The sequence below is a fragment of the Lepisma saccharinum genome, chromosome 7 (assembly GCF_977018435.1).
Source record: "Lepisma saccharinum chromosome 7, izLepSacc3.1, whole genome shotgun sequence".
NCBI classification, from domain to species: domain Eukaryota; kingdom Metazoa; phylum Arthropoda; class Insecta; order Zygentoma; family Lepismatidae; genus Lepisma; species Lepisma saccharinum.
Genome location: NC_139235.1, coordinates 74591038 through 74607568, shown reverse-complemented (window position 1 = coordinate 74607568; position 16531 = coordinate 74591038). Strand labels below are relative to the sequence as shown.

Genomic DNA, 16531 nt, shown 5'->3' with positions numbered 1-16531 from the left:
TAATTCCAGTGGTTTTGCAGCCGATGATATAACTCACTGTGTTCGTCCAGAAGATACAGTGGCTAGAAGGGCTGTAATACTTTTACGCAGGTGAGTTTTATGTATGAACGGCTCCGGAGTAAAAGGTGATAGCCCACACACTGTTCAAAATTGAATTTGCATTGGGTTGTGGTGCTAGTGAATGAAGTTCCTTCAGTAGCCGCTGATAGTCAGAAACTCATGGGACTGTCTGGGTAACCCTTAAGCCACATTGCAATGGACAAACTTTCACCTGCATTTTTCTCAGTTTCATACATTTGTGGGTTGTCGACTTTTACTCCTTAGGTGCCCATTTATACACACAATGGGAATTTGCAAAAAAAGAATTGAGGCTACACTGTTGTTGTTCCCTTAGTTTCTTGTACTGCATATGTATCAGACTGGAATTTTACTGATCCAGTATTTCCAATTTCCAGTGTTTCTATGTCAGTCTGGTTATTGATAAAGTTTACATTACTACCTTATCAATGTTTGAAATTAAATATTGTAAGTCACAAAATTTGACTGGTAATTTATTTGCACTATCCCAATCTATTGCAGAACCAATTTTGAAAATTTCCTATATTTTATATTTGTAACTGAGGAAGGACATGCAAGACATGACGTATTTGATATTTGCAGACAATTTCAAGTTAGGAAATATTATTTACAATTGACATTTTAAAGAAGCTTTGATGTTTCTTTGAATTGACAGATATGTTAGTGTGATTGAACACTTAGTTTTGAAGCATTTACATCGCCTAAGAAGTGTGTCAAGACAAAAGTTAATAATTATACAGTCAAACCCCAATTTTATATTTCCCGCATCATACATTTAACTTCATTGCACTAATAAAGCAACATGTTGTAAAACTTTTCCTCCATCTGAAGTTTTTCTATGGTAGTAGTCGCTAGATGTCTTGTTTCTTTTGTTGCTGAATTTTATTTGTACTTGTGCAGAAGTACGTTTTGCTCTTCCTTATACTCTTCAGAACATTGAACAATTTATATGTGCATTGCGGAAATTCTTCACCAGGATTCTGCTTTGGATTTTGCAGTAAGTGATCTTATCGATCCCAACAAGAAGTTTTTAGGTTATTTTTCATTAATATTTCTATATTATATATTGAAAATATGTTGTCAGTAACTTTTATTACAATGTTTATTTTTTATTTCAAAAATATTGTTACAGAAAGAATTCAGAAATGTGAGAAAATGTATATAAAATATAACATATTATATATCTGTAGAAATAGGACGTCTTGTAGATTTAAGAAAATATTGGTAAATAACAACACACTTAGCAACGTATTTTCTATGATTTTCTGAAGAAAAAAAAATGTCTCCTAGGACAAACGCAACATTTTCAGGACAGCCCGCAAAGTGTTAAAAATGCTATAACTCAGCTAGTATTTACATTTTTCATTTTAGGGTGTTTTCTTGTCATGTATCAGATCAAACCTCTTGTGACGTATAATATGACCATGATTATGATAATGTAAACACAAAGGAATTTACCTTTTCAAACTTACATAGGTAGATTTAAACTCTGGCTACTTGTTCACGGAGTTTATCATCCATTTGGTTTGCAGAATTAACAGTAGATGGAGTACGATTACTACATACTGTCCAAATAGAAATTCAAAATAGTTTGAGGAGAACCTGGTAGATGTATCTTGTAATGTATACCTTTTGAGATTCTTCATGTTTGTTAAAAGTGCATCAATTAAATAATGAATGTAAGATGTTTTTGTCTTTGCAAAAACACATTGTTGTTGTGCATCATCAAAAGTGCTTTGGGCTTCCCGAGAACTGAGTGAAGTTCTTGTTAAATCGACCTATGTTCGTGGACATTTCACCAGACCTGGAAAAAGGCAGGCAAGGATCAATGGATGAAGATGTATGCCTAACAAGAGGTGGAAATTTGTTGAATGCTATTTAGTTGGATTTCAGGTCGACAAATGGTAAATTGGTAAAAATCCAATGAGGAAGGTGACGGATATCGAGATATATCAAGAAAAAGGGTCACCCGGTGGATTACGTCATCTTCAGTGCATTCCCATATACATATGTAAGAAATCAGATTCTACCCATCTAGTGACATGGAACACAGTAGCCATCTCCTGTTGTGAATCGGTTTGTGGATTGAATTGCTATTTAAGTTCCGTAAGTGCATTTGATGATAAGTTTTTTGTGACTGGAAACATATACGGGTTCTCTCTGTGTACGTGCATGCAGGGTTGTCTACAATGGCTAAGTGACACCATCTTGCAAGCAATGCATTTATGCAAAATAAGAATTTTTGAGACTGTTTGAATATAAATAAGGCAAAGGAGATAAATAATCGTATATATATAGAATGTAAAAACAGTGTAATAAGAAAACATAATGTCACATGAACGTTTACTGTAACGTGATACTCAGCCTTGTTTGTTTACTTTTGCACATAGAAAGTGATTTTCCAATCTAAAGTTATGTGAGTGTCCTGTGGAAACTTTTTGAACAGTTTTGATAGGCACTCTTTTTTTCTTATTTTTGTTAAATAAATGTTGCCTCAGAAAGAGAAATTTTTGTAAGATTTGTAAAGGGGCATTTCTAATAATACAATATCAATACATTTTTTATATAGAAAGTTAACTAGTTTGACCAGAAAGTGTGAGGCCTATCTGAGTAAAAAAAACTCCCGAGTAATTGTTTGTTTGTACACTGCAGTATATAAGTTTGATCGAGAATATTGAATGAAAAATCTGTGAATGATAGTTATGTAATGATTATTGGTTCTGACCCGAATTTTGTCAGAAGATGTGGTAATAGGGCCAGCAGGTAGTTTACATTTTGAGATAATCATAAATAAGGTGATCACATGATTATACAAAGGCGTTTTTAATAGGAGAAAAAGCTATTCCCTTGGTCTAAATATTTCTTTTTTGTCACTTGTTTATCTCTTGAATGTTGCTGTGGCTTTAAGAGGAATACAATAAAATGTAAAAAAAAAAAAAGAAGAATCTACTTGTACACTTCTGTTCATAAGTAAAATTCCACGAATTTCTCAAATTCAGTATTCACATTATATATTTATGTATTTCTTGTTACTTTTTTACAGGAAGTGATTTCAGTGTGCTCATCCTATATAATAATTACTTTTGAGAAATAGCATGCTTGCTTATCACATTGCATAACTTTTTTGGGAGGAAAGGGGAAAGTTGAGAGCAAAGTGAATTGTTGTCTACTCTATCGGGGTGTTAACATTTTCTTGTTGTTAACAAGCAATTCAGAATGTGTGCTATGCAAGCATAATAAGTGACAATGATGAATGATGATTATCCTTTTGCATAACTTCCAAGGGGATATACAAAAAGGGGTTAGCAAGTTGATTTCTATTACGAGGCCCATGTCAAAAAAAAGGGCCGATATTTTTTAAAAAACAAGAAAATGATAGGAGAAGAAATTTATTGTAATTGATGAACAAGTACATACCTTGGCTATTTTTCCACGTAGTCACCATTAACTTCCAGACATTTCTGATAGCGTGGCACAAGCTTCCGTATACCCTCTGCGTAAAAATCTGCCGCCTGAGAGTGCAGCCAGTCCAGAACTGAAGTCTTGAGCACATCACTGTCATTGAAACGCTTCGATGCAAGCCACTTTTTCAGGTGAAGAGAAAGAAAGAAATCGCTGGGGGCAAGGTCGGGGCTGTAAGGGGGATGATTGAATAGTTCCCATCGAAATCTTTCAATTATCTGAACAGTACGAGCAGCTGTGTGTGGGCGAGCGTTGTCATGGATCAGAAAATTTCCAGAGCGTAGCATTCCTCTCCGCCAATTTTGGATGGCACGTCGTAGATTATTCAGTGTTTCGCAGTACACCTCTGCTGTAATTTTTCGTCCTGGTTCCAAGAATTCCACAAAAATCACACCCTTTTGATCCCAAAACACGGTTGCCATGATTTTGTGAACTGATGGTGTTTGTTTGAATTTCTTCGCTTTAGGAGAACCAGAGTGCCGCCATTGCATTGACTGCTACTTCGACTCCCCAGTGGTGTACAATATCCAAGTTTCATCCCCCGTCACTATGTGCGAAAAGAGGTCATCCCCATTCTCCCCCCAGCGGGCCAAAAAAATCACGTGCAGCTGTCCTTCTTTGATCTTTGTGAGTGTCTGTCAGCATTTTTGGTACCCACCTCGCACACAGTTTGTGATACCCCAGGTTGCCAGTCACAATTCGATGCACTGTTTTCGCAGAAACTTCTGGAAACACTTTGGCTAGTTCAGATATTGTGAACCGGCAATTGAAACGCACTTTCTCGTTAACGTGTTCCACCAGATCGTCCGTCTGAGCACTAGGCCTTCCGCTATGCTCATCATCATCATGGACATTTGAACGCCCTTCTGAAACTCTCTGCACCATTGCCTGACCTTCCCTTCACTCATCATTGTCTGTCCATAAATGGCACACAATTCCTGATGGATGTCAGCTGCATTCTGTCCTTTGGCGTTCAGAAATCGTATGACAGATCTCACTTCACATTTGGTGGGATTTTGTATTACGGCAGCCATTTCACCTTACTGCTACTCACACGTATGCAACCCCACTCTGACGATTCTATCTCTGTTGCAAGCACAGGATACTAGGGCATGCTCCTGCGCATGCTCGACTTCATCATTGTTGCCAACCCCACATAAAGGAATTATTGGCCCTTTTTTTTACATTCGCCTCGTACGTCTGTCCATTCAGTATCATATTGTAGAACTTTCTCTCATTCGAATTTAATAGAGAGCATGATGCTTTGTGGATCTTTTACTGAAAAATAAGAAAAAGGGGGAAGAATTTTCGTTGATTTTGAATCTCTCTTCTGTGGCTAAAGTTTCCTATGATCTTGTTTAACTGTGTACTAGGGCACATTTAAAGAATGTCCTGCATAGTCCTTTAGTTCAGGGTGACCTAAGAAATAAATTGACCAATTTCAAATTTAATACATTATTATTTTTTTCTATTGTAATTTTTTTAAGGGATTTATTTTCTTACGTTAGCAAGATTAGAGTTTCACGAGTCTCCATATTAGCATCCTGCGATACTGTACGGTGGTTGTATGAAAATCATTTGGAGTTTGGGAAGTTTTGTTGATATGAGGGATATGGATGTGATTTTCGTATAACCTGAAGGAATGGGCTCCCATTCTAGGGGCGGACCGGTTAACTGCCTTGCTTCGTTGTTTGCCAAATAAACATTTCAGTGTAAATAACTCTTCAGAATGGGTCCTGTAGGATCATAGGTAATAGATTCCAGTCCCTAGCAAGAGGCCACAGCAGCCCTAAATAAATTGTTCTTTACACATCCATTTTCACTGTATAAGGAAGATGACAGATAGTTTTTTTTAAAAAAAAAGGGAAAAACGTACATGTATGTGCAAGTTTTGTTCAAAATTCATTAAATATAGGCTGTAAATAATGTAGTACTAGCAATAGTACTACTACTTTATAATAAAAATGTCATTCAGTTTGGAATATACATCTTACATCTGAAAATGAAAATGTCAACTTGCTTTATTACTGTAAATTTATGTGTGTTACAGTACAGTGTTAAATTTATAAAAATTAGTTACAAATCTTATGTTGCTATTAAATCATCTCATATTTCTCTCCCATAGGGTTCTACCAGATGCTCCCCGGTTATCTCCTGCAGAACTATTGCCACCACTAAAAGAAACACAGCAAAGATCTTCATCGAGGTTTTCTGACATCAATGGATTATCCAGGTAATAATATATATGAAGAAGTGTGATTGTTATTATTTTACCATAATGGAAGTTTTGGTATACACTACTTAAAAACATACTAGTAGGGTCCAGTTATGCATTTTGCATACTGTATATGCAAGTTCATATTTTCAACATTTTTTGATAAATGCATGTCCAAGTGTACATGTGATTCATGTTTATAAACTTCTTGCATACTTTAGAACCAACAACGACTACTAAAATTGTACTTTACATCTGTGTTTTGGGCATTTTGTCTTCTTAACCCCTTCCCTGTGAAATTTTCTAACAAAATAGTTTCCCTTTCTGTGTATATTTTTTTTCTGAGTTTGCGTAGTAATATTTTTCAGTAGCTACTGCTTCAGCACAATTCATCCGAGTATCATGGTTCATACGTCTTTCTCTTCAGAATAGAACAGGCTTTCAAATGGTACCACACACATGTGTACATCATGTATGAGAAAAGGGAAATTGGGGATAATTCGGGAAATTTCCCTCCGAAAAATCCCTTTTTGGTAACTTTTGCACCCTCTGGACCGGCCCTGGATATAGGTACCCAATTATAATCTACCTTGAAAAATACTATGGTCTATACGTAATGCGTCCGCCAAGTTTCATTGCAATATCTTCAATAGGGATGAGGGAAAAAATATTTCGCAATCCTGTTTGACAATACTATTAGATACTAGGGATGGGACCTATTAATCGGTACTCTATCGGTATCGGCCGATATAGGCGTATCGGTTTATCGGTAAAATTACCGATTATTTTACCGATCCGATATATCGATTATTTTCTGATAATTTAGTGCAAAATTCTGCCATTTTGTTGTAATTTTTATGGATAATCTCCGTGCCCTACTTTCTAAAAAAGTAAATGTCTAAATACGCAACTTCTTTTGCACTGCAGTCACCTTGAAACACACATTTATTAAAGAGGTCAGTGAACCTTTCAGGTTCTTCAAGGACTATTTCTAATTTTATATCGGATCGATAGAATATCGGTTATCGGTATCGGTAAATTTTATATCGGTACTTTATCGGTATCGGCCAAATTTTCATATCGGCCCATCCCTATTAGATACTAATCGGGGATAATTCTGGAAATTTCCCTTCGAAAAATCCCTTTTGGTAAATTTGGGGCCCTCTGGACCGGACCTCGATATAGGTACCCGATTATAATCTACCTTAAAAATACTATGGTCTATACGTAATGCGTCAACCAAGTTTCATTTCAATATCTTCAATAGGTATGAGGGATGAGGGAAAAAAATATTTTGCAATCCTGTTTGACAATACTATTAGATACTATTAGAAACTCACAAACTCAAAAACCAAAAATAAATCACCAACAGTTCAAATAACGCAATACCAAAAAAAATGTACATAAAGCAACTGACTAAACGTGGCACACAAACGAACTCACGTTTGCACTTTGTCAGCATAACACAAAAACAGTTTACTTTCCTCTGAACTTCTTTTTCTTCTTATTTGTCGGCACTGAAAATCGTGACTACATAAAAGGTCGTTGTTTCTTCAATAGCAAAACACATTTTTCACCAACAAAAAACGTATTATTCCGTTCAACACAGGTTACTTCAGTCGGAGATGTTCGTGGACATAATATTACGCCCAACACAGAATAAGCTATAGTGACCAAGGGCTTAATATTACGCCGAACACAGGGAAGGGGTTAATAAGAGAATTTCCTATTTTCTTCAGGCACTCCTGTCTATTCTCCACTTTCTTTTACAAGACTTCTTTTGTTGTCCTCACATGCTGAACCTCCCCCTTCAATAAAGGATAATTGAATTGAATTGAACTACTCTTGAGAGAGAAACAACAACAATGCAATGGATAGTCTATAGATTATGTTGAACTTGACGTGTCAGATACTATTGCCTTAAAATATTGTCCAATTGTATCTTGTGAAGTAGTGTGTGTTTTGTCTGAGTATAAAAATATTCTTACCGAAACAGGAGCTTCAAGGTTGAAAATTTCAGATACCATGTTGTAATCAAGTGCAATCATAATATGTAAGGAGTAATTTTTCTTTCACTTATAAAACATCAGTGTGTGCAAGAAATCAGAACTGCAACTTTTATATTTATTTCATTTTAAATCGTATGAGGTGATAAAAGAACAAATTTCTGCTTAGTAGGGTTTTTGCAGTAACTGAAAGCAAACATTGGCTTGATGATTAGGGTGAAAAAGTTTTCTTTGACTTATTTTTCTGCATTATAAATGGAAAGAGCATGAAAATCGTTGGAAATTGAATTTATAAGAAATTGGGCGCATCCACTCACAAATGCAGTGTTGTATATCCAAGTTTCCTGTAAAGTTTGATTGAAATTAAGAAACCATCCCATTTCAAATTTTGGAGGTACCCTTCCGGACAGTTTGGGGGAATATATTTCCAAAATGCACCATTTGATTCGACCTGTGTTTTTACATATTATAAGTTGTTGAAGTATTCTTCATTTTGAAAATAACTTTTATAAGATTACGAACTCACTGAAACTGCAATTGTTTTGGGGTGCTCATTCAAAAATCATGGACCAACAAATAGTTTCCTACAAAAGTTGTTTTGATGTGATTGGTTTGGTTTGCCTCTCTACGATCTGAGGGTACCGTGCTAGAAGTAACAGACTCATCTTAGGCACACACATGCCACAATTAATGGAGCACATGTTAGAAAGTGAAGGTATGTGACATATCTGTGGAGTGCCAGAGAAATATAATAGTGGGGAGGATACATTGTGGAGGGACAGCCACATGTAATGTTCAGGGGCCTCCCCGGTGGCATACTGGTAGTGTCGTCATCTTGTAATCAGGTCCCACGTTTGCAACCAGGTGGAGGCACATAGTGCTTCAGATCCCACTTTAAACTGTAGGTCCAGTTCTGATTAGCCTATATGTGCATAAAAGTGGGCCTAAAGAAAGCTAGAACACACAAGCATGTAATATACACCCAAGAACCATACTTACCTATTTTTCCTCCTTTTCTGGGAAGGAGAGAATTGGTCATCTGCCCCTTGTGGTGGTGAAATGTCCCTGTAGCTTTATCGGATTGTCACTTCTTGCCTAATCTGATGACTTTAATGTCTGGGAGAACCTGGTTTTAGTCTTAACTGGTGATATTTTATCGTGATAGTATCCACATGCATACAAATTGCTGGAAGAATGTATCATCATATGGTGAAACCCTTGTGGATTAAATAACATGTATTGGTGTTGCATCTTACTGTGCTCTGTGATTTGCTCCATTACTTTCGTACCAACTATGGATGTCTGCAGGATTTTTTCCAGGGCGGAGCAAGCAAGATATTTTTTTTCCAGAGGGAGGAAGGCAAACACACCCACAGCATTTCTCTCATAACAAGCACTCCTTCAGTTTGAATCATGTTCCTGCAACACCCTTATGATAATTAATATAAATTTTTGTGACTGAAATGATATTATATGCATTAAATATACAGGGTGTCCATAAAGTCTCTTTACAACTTCAAGCTTTTATTCCAAACACACATGAAGAGATAATTAAATTAAATTTGTCACATAGTAGCAGTATATATTGAAGTTTTTTTCTTAACTTAATAAACCTCAATATGGGCACCATTGCTTGCACAAAGGACGTCGAGGCTAGAATCGATTTCGCACCATGTCCTCTCTAGCATAGCCTCATCAATGGTGGCAATGGCATCAGTGATCTTTTGTTTGAGGTCAGTAATGTTTCGTACATTTGTTCGATACACAGTGTCTTTAATGTAGCCCCATAGAGAGAAATCTAGGGGCGTTATGTCTGATGAACGAGGTGGCCAGGGAATAGGGCTTCCCATCCAATCCACCTACCGGGAAATGTTTGGTCCAGAAGTCACGAACATTTAATCCCCAATGTGGTGGTGCACCATCCTGTTGGTAAAGGACGGTTGGTTGAAGGTCACATATTCAGTCAAAAGGTCTAGGTAAACATTTGCAGTAATTGTTTGCTCCGCAAAGAAAAATGGGCCAATGATTTGATTGAACATCAGTCCACACTGCACATTCACCTTTGGACTGTCTCGTTTGAGGTCCATTGTCGCATGAGGGTTTTCTGAGTCCCAGATTCTCGCATTGTACGTGTTCAGTTTACCGGAAACATGAAATCTTGCCTCATCAGTAAAACACACTCAGTTGAGGAACATTGCATCCTCCGATATTCGATGAAGCATGTCTACTGCAAATGGTTTGCGTTTCGATTTATCATTGGGCTCGATGGCATGCATTAGTTGCACTTTATATGCAATCAATTGCAGGTTGTGGTGTAGGACCTTGTGCACTGTTGATCGAGGTAGCTGTAACTGTCTGGCAGCAGTGCTAATGGATTTCTTTGGAGAATTAACAAAGGCTTGTCTTACACGTTCGATGTCTTCCTCTGATACTCGTTTTCTTCCACTTCTTGCTTCATCCAAAATTGTACCGGTCTCCATGAATTTCCTGTGCCATTCACGAATTGATGGACGTGCTGGTGGTTGTTTCCCATACCTAGTCCTGAAGTTTCGCTGAGTCTGAGTGTCAGATTTTGAACCACGCCACACATTGTGCCTTTTCTTGCGGAGTAGCCATTTTTCTTTCGATAACCTCTCTTTCTTCACAATGTTACCAGAAATACACAAATTGACTATTAGTACAAAATTTAATAGTAAACAAGTACAATAAAAAAAAATCACTCAAATATCTCATCATTTGCATTTGTAGTGAATTTTTGAAGTTGTAAAGGGATTTTATGGACACCTGGTATATTGTAGGCCCCCTCTTGCCCTCTTTCTGGATGTCTGTGTTACCAACCTGAGTATATCTTAATGAAACGTATCTAATCATCATTCATTCTCATCTTACAGGCAGTTGTGCCAATACACTCACATTTCTATATCAGCCAATAGCACATGATTCCAGCAGTATTTTGTGTTGTTGTTCATGGGAACCTGATACCTTCATATCGTCTTTATCTTTTAATAGCAGTTGGTGCGTAAATTTAATGATCAAACCATTAATGAAAACTGAAGTTTTTTTCTTTTGTAGGCCGGATGATAGCAGCGAAAATGGCCAAGAGAACGGGAAAGATGACGATGCTCCCCCACCTGTTGCAGTCTCGGAAGAGAGAGAAGACTTGTCCACCAATTCTAATCCGAGGTCGGTGATCCTTGGGTCCAGAAAGCGTGTGGTGGTAGTCAGCAGCAGTATTCACCCTGAAAATAGTTCCGATGACAGCGAAGATGAGAGTGAAGAAGCTCCACGAAAGAAGAGGAAGATCGACAAAAAGGCAACGGCACGTTATTCTCCAGACAACTGTGATCAGTTGTAGGGACTACTACTCAGAAGGTAGTAGATATTTGTAGCGATGAATGAAGTTTGACTAATTCAGTCTTATCAGTAATTTATAAGTTGTAAGATTACTACCTTCACAAGTAGCTCTTCATATTTAGTGATTTTTTTTTTACAATAAATAAAATCCAGAAATCTTCATTTTATTTTTGACTTCTTGTTGCAATGACTGGAGAAATAGCAAGGAAATTGTTTAAAACTTTGTTTGAGCATAAAGTTTTGCGTGTTCGTCATACCCAAATGAGGAAAATTGTTTAATGTGCATTGCAAATGAAGAGAGCTGGTTTTCTCTACATTAAGTGTTTTGTGTAAAATCTAAACAAGATACAATGAATGCAACAGTAAGCAGTTACCATACATATTATATCATGATGTTGAATCTGCTTTCATTACACCTGTTTTTGTGCCTTGTTTTTATAATGAACTTGATGGTATAATGTTGCTAATTTGTGTGTCGAAACAAATGTGCATTTTCTTCTGTTTCTCTTTGTGCGTGTGAATGTGTGCCAAGTGTGGGACAGTTGTTCGTCAATTGCGAATGTAATGACAAGAAACTACATTTGCTTGGCTAAGTGAGTTTTTGTTTGTTTTCTTCTAATCCTCGACAATTGTAGTATGGAAAGGTAAAGAGAAGTGTGGCATTATTGAATGCATATTTGTTGACAAGTTATTTATATATATATATATACAAAGAGAGAGAGAGAGTTTAGCATTTGTGAATAACGTGAGAGTGGTTATAGTGCAAAAGTGAACTACCATCTGCTCATCTGAAGACAAATAAGCTGTCTTGGCATATTTTTTAATAATCTTCTTGCATAATCATGAAGGAGCTTCTTTTGTAATAATATGGAGTCTAAAAACAAAAACATGAATGTGAGTGATGAGGTTGTGTTTTATCTTATTTTTTCTTCTTACTTTATCTTTGTTGATGTTACGCCTAAGACGTTAAAATAGCATGTATTATAGAAACTTTGTTATATTGTTGCTGTAATTTACAAGAAATGGTTACACACTGAGAAAATGCTATTCTCATGTAATTTGTACAGTATCTGTGATTCGTATCCATGATTTGTGGTAACATAACACTTTTCTATATTTTTAGTTTTAGAGTCCAACTTTGCAGACAAATTGATTTTGTGTGCCATAATATATAGATATATATACACATAAAAAAACTAGTGCACTATATTTTTTAAAGAAAATATTGTTCCTCAGTATTTGCTTTATATGCAGTCAGAAATGTTGAGGAAAGTTAAGGAAAAAAAAGACAAAACTACTATTTAGTACCTATATGTATGCTTTGATTGTGTTAATTCTGTGCAGTCAGTTATTTTAAGTTTCATTGAGTTTAAGAAACTAGTCCTACAGGCACGTATAGTGAAGCACCCAGTAGTACTGAGTGAGAAACAATTGTAGATTCAATGCCTATTCTAGTAAAGTGTAGTTTACGTTCTGTAGATTTATTTTTGTCTAAAAGAAGTAAACCAAAAGTTTGGTCTGATAGTTCTAATAGCAAAGAGAGCAATGTCACCTTGTACTTAAAGAAATTTGAAATAATTTTTGTACATTGGTTAGTTTCGTTTTTCTCTTCTGTGCAATGAAAAATAACATCACAATATTTTCTGTCGAATCAAGTAAATACATTGTATATGTGTACAGTCTCAAAACTAAAAGTCTTTCAGTAGTTCGTTGTGCCATTTGTTGCTAGGTTATTGATGGGACTGGTAAGATTAGAAGTCTGGTCATCTTTGAATGAAGAAATAATTTTCTAGAGTGGCACATGGAATTAATTCTTGTACAATCCTGTACATGGGAAAAACATTCATATCAACATTTGTTTCTCAAACTGGATTTTTCTGTATATAAAAAAGGCTTTTTTGTGAGGAAAATAAATGTTTTGTAACGATGTTCTTTATTTTTATGTTTAAGAGTACAACTCTTTGCTCATGTTAACAGAGTACAGTACAGTTGAACATGAACTGCATTCTATGATATAGAGCAGTGGTTTCCAACTTCAAAAGGTCCGAGGGCCAAAATTATATCCAGTAGTTGATTGGCGGGCCGCATTTTTTTTGGGGGGGGGGGGAGATTAAAAATTACAAAAATCATAAGTACTGAACTGAAAATGTAGTACTTCCGCATGACCTAAATTTCTAAAATCATGCAACAATGGAATCACAAATCAAAATTGTATAATTACAATTTATTTCACAAAAACCCAATACTTATGGATGAATTGAAAGAAATGAAAAACACACCATACAAATAAGAATCCTTCATAGTAAGTGTTCAATGTGAAAATTGAGGCCGATCTGCTTCTTTTATTAAAGTTGGAATGTCCACTTGAATTTCTGTATTTCAAACTCTCAGAAGGTGAAGCAGTGAAGAATCTGCCAGTCGGCTTCTGTAGCAGTTTTTGATGAACTTCATTGAAGAAAAAACACTTTCACACGTGTATGTGCTGCCGAACATTGATGTCATTCTTTGCCCAAAACTACGAAGGGTTGGAAAGCGTTCCTTTGAAAGGTATTTGAAAAACTCTGGCCCCTTTTCTTGCCTAGTTTGAAGGAACACACCGCCTTGCAAATCACACAATTCAAGTTGGAGAGAAGCTTCTTATTCTTCGATGTTAATGCCAAGAGGATTGCTAAATAGCTCGATGCTGCTTTTAAGTTCTTCAAAATCTTTAATCTGGAGCCAAAGTCATCCATTATTTCTTTAATATCTGCACTGAATTAAAAAAAAAAGTCCAGTGTTTCTTCATCTTCTGCTAGCCGCCGACGCTTGGAAAATGGACCAGGTTATTCCTTTCCAAAGCAACGTTGAAAATCTTCAGTTTATTACGAAACCCATTTATGTTTCCATTAAATCTGACACCAGCTGGTTTCTTCCCTGCAGATTCAAGTTCAATTCGTTCAGATGACCTGTGATATCTGTTAGAAACGCCAGTTGTTTGAGGAAGTCCATACTCGGAAACTGTTACTTCAGTAAAAATAGAACGTATTTTAATAAAAATACATAAAATTAGTGTATTTTGCAAACTGGCTTCGCGGGCTGCAAAAAATGGCATTGCGGGCCGCCAGTTGGAAACCCCTGATATAGAGAGAGGCAAGGAACTTGCTATAGAATTTTGTCTCGTGGAGATTTAGTTAGACACCTCAGTAGCCAAGCACACAGTCATCAACTCTCAATCTCACCATGTAAGGCTCAGGTTCTAGTCCAGGCTTAGGTATGGAGGTTTCTTTATACAGGGTCTGTATTTTAAGTAATGAGAATAAATCCAGAAAACAAAATTTATTACAGATATCGCTACAAATCTTTAGTAGTCTTCAAAGTATGCCCCTTGAGCGTCAACACACTTCTGCAGGCGAGTTTTCCACGCGTCGTACGCTCCCTGTAAGCCAGCAACTAAAACAGCCTTCAGAGCACGTGTGCAAGCCGCTTTGACAGCATCCAGGGTTCCGTGGTGGTGTCCTTTGAGGGCTGTTTTCACTCTGGGAAAGAGGAAAAAATCTGCAGGGGCAAGGTTGGGACTGTAGAGAGGCTGAGGAATCGTTGTGATGCCAGATTTCGTCAGGAACTCTCTAACCACGAAGCACGTGTGACATGGCGCACTGTCATGATGGAGCTTCCAATCAGCGGAAATTTCTGGTCGCACTCGGTTGACCCGTCTGAACCGAGCGGTTGTGCAATTGTTCGTTCGTCAAAACTTTCGGGACGAGCTTGGTGCAAATTTTTCTCATTCCAAGATCCTCGGTGATGATTTTGAGAACAACCATTTTATCGAGTCCTAGCGTATCCGCGATAAACCGCACACTGACACGCCTGTCCGCGTTCAGCAAATCTCGCACACGTTGTTCGTTGTCTCTGGTTCTTGAGGTTGACGGGCGCCCTGCGCGGGGTTCGTCCTCCACGCTCTCCTGGCCTTCTTTGAACATTTTGTGCCACCGAAACACTTGCGCTTGTGATAAACTGTCACTGCCGTACGCTTTCCGAATCATTTCCAGCGTTGCTGCACCAGATTTTCCAAGGCGCACACAAAATTTGATCGCGTACCGCTGTTCCATGCTTTGCTGCATTTTGCTCTTGCACACACTACTTTGCAGACGTCCACGCCACGCGTGATCATGCCTCAACGGACGCCAGCAGGCAACTGCCGCTTGGAGCATTTTCAAGGTCACACACCCCACTACCAACTCCAACCGGTCCCAGCGAGCTCTGACGTCTAGTCGCGGCAGAAAAAAAATATTCTCATTACTTAAAATACAGACCCTGTATACAGTGAAACCTCGATTTTATGTTTTTCTGGAGACCAAGCTGAAAAAAAAACTTAAAATGCTGGAAAATGTGAAATTGAGGAAAATTTTATAACATTTTGCTCTATTGCTGCCTTGAAGATTGAATGTATAATGTGGGAAAATGTAAAATCCAGGAATGTAAAATTGGAGTTCCACTGTTTCTTCATCAATCCCATCTACTTATATTCACAATTGAAAGGCTTGGGTCATTTTTGAGTTGCAAAGTAAAATGTCCCATCCTTCAATTTTCAAGTGAATTGCCATGTCATACAATTTGCATTGGACTCGGTGAAGCCTTGTGAAATTGGTAAACACAACACGAAAACAATTTATCTACAGTATAGCTTCTAATAACCTTTTTTCTTCATGAACTCGGAAATGACCAAAATGTCACTTACCATGTTTTACACCTGAACCCTTCAATTAGCAAGAAAGTATTGCTGTGGCATAAAAATGGGCTTTTCAAGTTCAACAAAAATAATTATGTTTTATATATATACATATATATACATACCCTTACACATTGCCATTTGCGAAATATGCAGAGTCAGTCAAAGTGACTTTCGTGTTTTGAAAATTATGCTGCAGGTGACCACCATTTAGTCTGACAATCAGATAATCTGTGATGGAAATCATCCATGGCATGCTCCAACATCTAATGTTTCTGCTTCAATGCAGTTGACATAGCTTCACGATTCTTCTCCCACATACTGATTGTATTATCCGATAACAAGATCATGTCTCCCGAGATAAAAATAACATCGTTATTCTCATCTTTGCAATTAGCCGAAACAGGCAGAAACACGAAGTAAAATAAGTCAATTCAATCAATCAAGAGAATATAACTAAATGATAGCAAGTGAGTAAACTTTATTTTAAAAGGTGGTATTTCACACCATGTGTCATCAACATATTAAAAACAGAGATAAAAATCTGAACCAGAAAACCAATGTAGCTGATCACTTCAGCAACATGATTTTATACACAGTGTTTCAAAAAGAATGACCCGATTGTAAAACATTATAATTATGAAATCCCGTGAAAGAAAGTTGTGTTGCTCGAATGGGTGTGGCCTACCCATGCAACGGGTAGAAGAT

General features: G+C 37.0%; 1 protein-coding gene and 1 pseudogene across 1 annotated transcript in view; one reads left to right on the top strand and one right to left on the bottom strand.

Annotated features, from left to right (window-relative positions):
* LOC145989919 (RNA demethylase ALKBH5-like) overlaps nt 1–13042 on the top strand; it is a 32817-nt gene extending 19775 nt beyond the window's left edge. The window contains exons 5-7 of the mRNA XM_083125429.1: nt 10–90; nt 5666–5773; nt 10834–13042. Of these exons, the coding sequence (XP_082981555.1) occupies nt 10–90; nt 5666–5773; nt 10834–11116 (472 nt within the window). The 3' untranslated portion in view covers nt 11117–13042. The remainder of the gene's footprint in view (nt 1–9; nt 91–5665; nt 5774–10833) is intronic.
* Nucleotides 13043–14771: 1729 nt separating this feature from the next.
* On the bottom strand, nt 14772–15215 carry LOC145990507 (protein GVQW3 pseudogene; annotated as a pseudogene).
* Between the last annotated feature and the right edge of the window lie 1316 nt (nt 15216–16531).